Raw genomic sequence first — 8,391 nt, 5'->3', positions numbered from 1 at the left:
AACAAAAAATAATTGTCATTTACAACATCTAAAAATATATTGTCTATAGTTTCAAGTGTGTCCATAAATTGCTATTCACAAGCTATAGGGAATGTGGTACCTTAGAGAAGCAAGCATGTCTTGAGAGAGAGAGAGAGAGACAGACAGAGACACACAGACACAGACAGACAGACAGACAGACAGACAGACAGACAGACAGACAGAGACAGACAGACAGAGACAGACAGACAGACAGACAGACAGACAGACAGACAGACATACAGACAGACAGAGAGATACAGAGAGAGAGAGAATGAGAGAGACAGGGACAGAGACAGAGACAAAGAGACAGGGACAGAGACAGAGAGAGACAGAGACAGAGAGAGGAGTTGTCTCAAACAAAGCTCACTGTCTTTCATTTCCTCCCACTCGTCCTCGGCGACTCTGACGTCCTCGTATTTCTGGCCCGCAACGATGAGCACCAGGCGAATGAGCTCAGCTTGACCTTTGCCCTCGAAACTGACCAACTGGTACGGTGCTCGCGCTGGAATCAAAAATAAAAAGAAACGGAACGAAATGAAAATAAATTTTATGAATGGGCTTCGCTGCGCTGGCAGTTTATGTATACTTTTCCACTTCAGGCAACCCCCCCCCCTTTTTTTTATGAAGAATGTAGTACCTGAAAAGATTAATCATGGTACGGCTTTAACTTTACCCATTGCAGTAGAGAAGACACTGGTGGTGAGAATGCGATCGAGGTGATGACTTTTCTTGTCCTGCCTGAGATACTGTATAAGCCCACTGTCCAACCGGGGGTACATTGAAATGTATAAGCGCAGTTCTGACAGGGGTACATTGTACTAGACTCCGTCTTTCTGGGAATACGAGTACTAGGAACTGTTCTTCAGAATAGCCGAACCCAGAGCGATGATAGATCGGAGACAACTCATGGGCGGTCTGGTGTTGTTGTTGTTGTTGTTTTTTCAGTATTACTATCTTATTTTGCTCAGATTTTCAGCAATTTTGACTCTTACTTTAGTTATACTTCCAAAAAATCGAGAGAATCGGACTCGAATGCTTTTTACGGGTAACGGTGTAGAACTTGATCATTACATGACAAACGTAAATGAACAATCCGTGGACTGTGGGATGTTAATTCCGTCTAAGTCTAAGTGTCCACTGAGACGACAAGGCCCGATTTTTTGCCGGGAGGAAGAAAATCGGTCGGGTCGTTTCCGTCTTAGGTGTCCACAAATACCGGAAAAGACACGTCTAGTCTGTTGGCCTACTTATTCCCCTGATGTGTACGCTAAACTGCTCTCGTGTCGGGCTGTGTCCTTGGTACGGGCTATAAATAGTCGAGGTCAATGAAACCAAGGCGGGAATAGGAAATGAATGGGGGGGGGTTTAAAGAAAATTGGTAAAATTGTTAATATTGGTAGACGTTGCTAATTTTGAGGCGCTGATTATGAATATGATTAGAATTTGTTTTAGCTCCGGAGTGGCCTATGGCTTTTGAGTCACAACCCGGCCGGGCTAAAAATGCAGAAAACGGCTTTCCAACCGACACGTCTTGTCGCGTCGTGTCTGTTGACACAGCCAAAGGGACTTTTCACTTATTTCTAAGGAAATATTCGTTGCTCCATTTCAACTAGACAGATGGAATCGGGTGGGTTGGTGTCCGTCGCAGTGGACACGGGCCCTAACCCAGAAAATAATAATAGATAGCAGTTGTAAAGCGCAAATCCCCGCTCAACAGCAAGCTCTATACGCTTCACAATCTATACTATTGCCCCAGCAGACCTGAGAGCATTCTGAAACAAACTCAACTTCCTGGGAAGCATACAGTGCAAGCAGCCATTTATAGGCGCTAAAACACTAAAATACCGACAAGATCTTTCACTGCCTATGGCCGGGTACCCATTTCCACCTGGGTGAAGTGAGGAAAATTCGTGTAAAGTGCCTTTCCCAAGGACACAACGTCGGGCCCGCGGCTCGAACCCCTGAACCCGCAACCTCACGATTACGAGTCCGGTAGCCTATCCACTAGGCCACCGACGCCACAAAACCTAACTTCAGAATCCATTTTTTTTTTAAAAGGAAAACGCGAAATAAACAGTTTCCTGAATACTCAACCCTCTCTGAGCCACGGAGTGTCGACCTACATTAATTAGTTATAGTAGGTACAACTTACGCTCATATGACTATATATTATGGATTTGCGAGTTGCGAACGCCGTAAAACACTTAACAAAACAAAACGAAAAGGTGAAAAGCAATGCAGCGATGTTTCGTCGTATGACACGGAAAGGGCTGATTCCTCTCTCTGTCTCTGTCTCTCTCTCTCTCTGTCTGCCTCTCTCTCTCTCTCTCTCTCTCTCCAATCTACCCCATTCCGCGCTGTCCTCTTTTATCTTCTGTGCAATGAACTCCCTGGCGGCTTTCTCTGCAGCTATTTCCATCTTCATGTGCGTGAACATATCGTCGGAATAGCGGGGGGTCTTGTTCTCTCCAAACTCTTTGTCTGACGCGTCCTCTCCAAACTCGGCCGTCCTCACAGAGAAGCGCCGCCTCACTTCCCATAAATGGGACAGACTGGCGAATTATGGGACAAGAATAAGAATATATAAATATATTACTGTGGTTCTCAGTGGCAAAACTGAAGGCAAACGAGGCAGTGGTAGACCTAGAGCAACCTACTAGGAGAGCCTAAACAGGTGAATGACGAGGAAATATCAGGATAGTGTAGCTATTTTGAGAGCGTCACAGCAAAGGAATGAACGGAGAACCATAATCGCCGATTAAAATTTCTGTTCTCAGTGTCTGGAAATGATTACAATATATCAATCACATCATTCAGGGTAGTTGATCAATACTACTTTTTGAAGTGAAAACACGGCCTGGGGGGGGGGGAGTGTTAAGTTACCTATTTAATCTAAGTTTGTGTCAAAGGGGGCGTGTGGTTGGTTGGCAGATGCTCAGGTGTGGTTTACTCCTTCTTTCCTATCAAACATCTATCGTCTTTATCTCTCCTCCTTTTTGGGGGGGTATGTTTCACTCTTAAAATTGTAACACCTCTAATCTTCGGCACTTATATGGCCAAATTGTGCTGAGTGTCATAAAACTCTTTTTAAAAATAAAAGAAGAAAGCGTAAAAGATTAATAATTATTATTAACAATCATCCTGACGTTGTGTCCCTGGGAAAGGTACTTTACACGGAGTTCCCATTTGGCTTGTCCCTTCGGAGATGGGACGTTAACCTCGGAGGCCCCACCTCTTAAATAACCTAATAATGTGGATACTTTTCTTTTTCATCCTTTGTTGCCGTTAAGCGTCCAGAGGAAATGCAGTTTTCTATGGCAGGCTAGCACCGCAGCTCTTTCAGTTGGGATATCAAAATTTCTTAGGATTTCCTTGACACCCTCAATCCTCCTTTTTGCGTGGCCTTCCTCTTCCTTTATAGCCTGAGTGCTTGGAGTTATAGGCTCTAGAGGCTGGCTGGTTAGGTGACATATTTAAAGGTGGCCAAACCATTTAAGTCTCTGTCTTTCTATGAAATGCAGGCAGGACTCAGTGCCAGTTATATAGCTGCTCTTACCTCTTCATTTCTCTGACTGTCTCGTCTTGCGATTTTAAGGGTTTTGCGGAGACATTTCGTTTCGCATACAGTGATTTTACTTTCATCGGTTTTACATAATGTACTGGTAGCATAATGTTTGTATAAATGTTGAAGTGTTGCTGTCTCTTTGTGTGCATGGAGATGTTTGTATGAGATAGGAGGGGTGGAGCTGCAAGGTGGCAGCTTCGGCTTTTTGAGTTCGCATTTCTGTTTCTCTGTCTATGTACCCGTTTTCAGAAAAGGTGCTGCCAAGATATTTAAACTCTTTCTTCACCTGTTTCAGTCGTTTACTATTGACATGGATGTTCAGGAGACTGTGGTTTCGGCTCACTTTCATAACTTCTGTTTTTGATGTGCTTATATTCATATTAAATTACTCGCAGCTGTTGTTCAGTTCGATAGTGTTATTTTGGTAGCTTTGTTGGTTTTGGATGAATGAGACATAGTGTTGATAGGGGCGTAAAACCAACACAATTTTTCTAGTTAACCATCATGGCAATGGAGCACTCACGCCGTGTTCTGTCCTCCACTCCCGCTCCACTCCACGTAGGCCCCGGGCAGCACAATCGCCAGCTGGAGACGTGACGTAGAGCCAACCCTGTCGTTCAAGGAAGTAGTCTCCTCCTCGTTCTCTGCCTGAGGGCGTTTCTTCTGGTAGGACCTGCGCCGTCTCATGATATGGAACGTTGTCTATTGAAATGGGGGAGGGGAGAAGAGGTGGCAGTAAAGTGGGTTGATTTTTGTTAATGTCTTTTTGTTGTTGTTGTTGTTGTTGTTGGTTGTTGTTGTTGTTGTTGTTTTTGTTTTTGTTTTTTGTGCCAGGTAAAAATGGTAATTATAAGACGTTTAAATGGTATGGAGTTTTGTCTATTGAAAGGCAGAGGGAGCGGTGGCGGAGTTGGCAGTAAAATGTTTTTTAATACTTGGAAACAGGTTTAAAAAATGGTAATTGCAAGGGTTTCAATGGAGTGGTGTTTTATCTTTTGAAATAGGGAAGGTGGAGGTTGTATTAAAGTGTTTTGATTTATTTTGTCTTGATACCTTTTCGTTTGTTTGGGTTTTTGTTTTTTGTGCCATGTTATAAACATGGTAGTAGTAAAGATTAAAAGGGTATGTTCAGTTCGATAGTGTGGAAAGAAGGGGGGGGGGTGGGCAGTAAAAGGTTTTTAGTACCAGGTAATTCAAAAAGAATTTGCAAGGGTTTCACAGTGCCTTGGTAAACACTGTAATGATATCTTTGAGGTATCGCCTTTGAGGATTTAAAGCTCATCTCCAGTGAAATTGCTTATTGGTGGGTTCCAGCCAATTTCCAATATTTGCTGAACCTCCAGATTTAACGTTCCCCTCCCATATAATTTTCCTCATTTGCACATAAAGTTCATATCACATTCCTTCAGGGGGCTCTCGTGACCCAGAGGTTAATGTGTTGGCCTCTCATTCAAAGGTCCCGGGTTCGAATCCGGATAGCGACCGAAAAATGTTCTTCTCTAAAATTGTCTCCTTTCACCTCCTTTCCTGCTCTCTAGGAATGTTCTGTCATCTACTTTCGTCTCCTCTTTCTGCCCCCACCCCCTCACTTCCTTGACCCCCTCCTCTGAGCTCCGGACTCTTTCTGAAGCCTTTCTACTGCTACTCCTTGGCTCCTTCTTACTGCAGTCTTTCAGACACACCCGTGATCTTCTGGTAGGAAAGATTTTCACCTAGCCTTCTCGGACAAGGGCCAAAAAATCTAAGAGGGCCCGTGTGCAAGTTGCGCACTTTAAAGATCCCTTGGTGGTCTAAAATCGATTAGAGTGGCTTCGACCACCACCCGGGCAAAATTCAAAATTGTCTACGAACTGAAAATGTTTCATGTGACCTGCGCGCTCAAATGGCCGTATTCAGTTGCGAGCGCCGTAAAACACTTACCAATTTATTTTTTTTTTAAATTATTCCTTCACAAAGAGTGTCAAGCTAGAAAAGCTGGCGTTGTATAGGTTTACCGCCTATTCCATCACCTTAGGCTTATCATAAAAAAGGGAAAAACTTCCACTTCAATGCCCATACGTATCCTATATGAAATGACAAATTGTCCAGAAACGCCTTTATAAAACACTTATGCCCGGCAGATAAGACGCACCCTAAGAAGCATAAACTATAATGGGGAAAACAAGCAAAACACGTTAGCAGAACAGACTAATTGTTGACGCTTTACCATGCTTATGAAGTGATTCAAAATGTTTTACACCGACCATCAATAAAATTGATAAAGTTTAAAAGACTCGGGTACTTCATATTTTAAGTTGGCGTGGTTGTCAAGCTTCGGATCTTTAACTAGCAGATTTTTTTTGGTCTACAAAATGCACTTTCTGCCCTCGAATCTTGATTTTACCTTCCGATTCTGGAGACATGAGAATGAGCACACAGTACATTTAATGTTCACTATCTATCTATCTGTCTATCTATCTATCTATCTATCTATCTATCTATCTATCTATCTATCTATCTATCTATCTCAAATGTCTGGTTTGTGTAAGAGATATGAAATAGATTCCAGCTGCCTGTAAATGAACTCACGTCGTTTGTGAGCAACAGAAAAGAGTTGTATCATCACACCACAGACGCCAGTGCATGGGACAGGAGAGGAGTACAGAAGTGCCAGCCAGAAATATGTAGAACAACAGAAACTATTTAAAATTATGGGCACAGCTGAGCGAAGTCACTTAGAGTAAACGCACAAAAAACAAATTTCTCTTGGTGTTTAAAAAAGCAGAAAGGACAATTAAAAATGTAATATGACATTGACATTGACGATTTGGTTGTTTGAGGCTCTAAGTAGAGTCTGTTCAACTATTTGGTAACGAACAACAATAATGCATTGCGTGCAGGCTAGACAAATCAGTGTTGGCAGCTGGGGTTATAAATAGTTGGGAGATCTTACCAGTATTCGTCTAGACGTCTCTTAAATGTGTCCACGTTTGGAGCTGACACCACTGATTCGGGAATATTGTTCCAAATAGTATTAACCCTATTCTCAAAAAAGTTTGCCCTCACACACAATCTGCTTCTTTGCTTCTGGAGCTTCTCTGAGTTGCCACGGAGTTGTGTGGTTGTTGCCTTTGTAAACGCTGGTCTTTCAGTGATGTAGTAGCCTTTGATGTACTTGTACGTTTCTATCATATCACCACGTAACCATATGCACGCCATGCATTATTGTCGTTCATTACCAGATAGTTGAACAGGCTCTACTTAGAGCCTCAAACAACTAAATCGTCAATGTCAATGTCATATCATTAGTTTATCATTTGTTTCATAAACTTACCGCATCTATAACTTCCAAGAAATAAATGTACGCACCTGGCTGGGAAAAGACTAGATCTATGTCTTTTTAGATTGGAACCTAACCCAACTCACTGGACACTTCCGGAAACTAAAACGTAGTAATTCATCTCCTGTGTCAAGGGTCATTCATAGATGAACCTGCACCATTTTGTATCCCAACGCATGACGTACGGGGACTACTTGCTTCCTTGGAGAGAACGTCATGACTTCTAGAGATTATGTCTAGGCAACCATACTGTATCTCGTTCCGCCAAATCATTAAACAATTTGATATCTTGAAACGAACTGCATGACAGCGTTAAAGATATAAATCTGTTTTCTTTTTCTTTTGAAAGCAAATCGTTTATTTTGGACTGTCCAAGAGTCAGTGCCCCCTTACAAACTGAAAATAAAAAGCCACAAAGACCCGAACTACAAATAAAACCTCATCTTATCTCTCGTACAGGACTTCGCTCTCGACACGGAAGGTAAGACTAAGAGACATGTCACACTCTTTCTCAATGCTAAGCGACACAAAATAACACCTATGAAAACAGAGGTCTTAGCTCTTTAAGAGAAATATGCGAGTCCGATGCGGCCTATGTACAAAAAGCTACTGAATTACTGTTGCTCAGTTATGCGTATAATAAAGAAAACGAAACTCCTAAAAGTTTTGTTTACATTTCATTCTTCTTACCCGGAAGAGAAACAAATAAGAACTCTCCTCACGTGGATAGCCTATTTGAACACAAAATGTGTGTTCTTACGTGACGTAGAGAAAAGCGCATAGATTGTCAGCGTCAGAAAAGAAACGCCACATTTGTTTGATCAAAAATCTATTGAAACAATGGACAAAGTCAAGGGAATAAAACCGAAAAACGGAAAAGGGAACAAGCGAAAGGGGATAAAGAGAGTGAATAAGGTGCCCAGATGTAGCCCAGAATGTTGGAGCAACAAGGACAGAGGTTCAGACTCACAGAAACAGCGGTTTGTAATCTAGATCTAGAGATCTAGATCTGGGTGCTTTTTCGGTAGTTCCCACCCCCCTTATTTGAGCCTGACCTACATCTAGATCTAGATTCTAGATCTATACGTTTGATTCGCGGTGAGCTAAGATATCAAACCTAACAACTGCAAAATATTAAATTATGGTAAAATTCAGGGGGGCATGCCCCCCTTCCTATTTTTATTAGGTCAGGGGGGCAAGCCCCCCTGAAACCCCCCTACTCTTGTGGCCCAAACCCGTGAATAAAATTGCGGGGTGGGAACTACCGAAAAAGCGCCTAGATCTAGATCTGTAGCAAGGTTTAATTTTTTAAACTGTTTGTTTCGGTTTTGGGATTCTTCGGGTCCTGAAGACAGGAGATAAAAGAGAGAAGGGGTTGGGGGAGGGGTAGGGAGATAGAGAGACAGTAAGACAGACAGAGAAAAGGAGACGGAGAAAGACAGGAAAAAGGAGGCGGAGACAAAGAGGGAGGAAGGGAGAGAGAGAG

The 8,391-nt window shown here is 42.6% G+C and overlaps 2 protein-coding genes across 4 annotated transcripts in view; one reads left to right on the top strand and one right to left on the bottom strand.

The window, feature by feature from the left end:
- Positions 1-388: 388 nt before the first annotated feature.
- LOC101853318 (glutathione S-transferase class-mu 28 kDa isozyme) lies at positions 389-7,116 on the bottom strand (the record flags this gene model as incomplete). 3 transcript variants are annotated; one of them, XM_013082803.2, is given in 4 exon segments in its annotated part: positions 389-523; positions 2,368-2,573; positions 4,110-4,288; positions 6,900-7,116. In XM_013082803.2, coding segments are annotated over 3 exon segments (505 nt in total), but the record flags the coding sequence as incomplete, so codon positions are not given.
- Positions 7,117-7,707: 591 nt separating this feature from the next.
- The window catches only part of LOC101853088 (kelch-like protein 10), a gene marked incomplete at its 3' end in the record, with an annotated part of 17,431 nt that continues 16,747 nt past the window's right edge, over positions 7,708-8,391 (top strand). Inside the window, 1 exon segment of the mRNA XM_035969910.1 lies at positions 7,708-7,885. Within this exon segment, the coding sequence (XP_035825803.1) occupies positions 7,746-7,885 (140 nt within the window).

This window comes from Aplysia californica, unplaced genomic scaffold, assembly GCF_000002075.1.
Source record: "Aplysia californica isolate F4 #8 unplaced genomic scaffold, AplCal3.0 scaffold00194, whole genome shotgun sequence".
NCBI classification, from domain to species: Eukaryota; Metazoa; Mollusca; class Gastropoda; order Aplysiida; family Aplysiidae; genus Aplysia; species Aplysia californica.
This window is presented reverse-complemented; position numbering and strand designations above follow the sequence as displayed.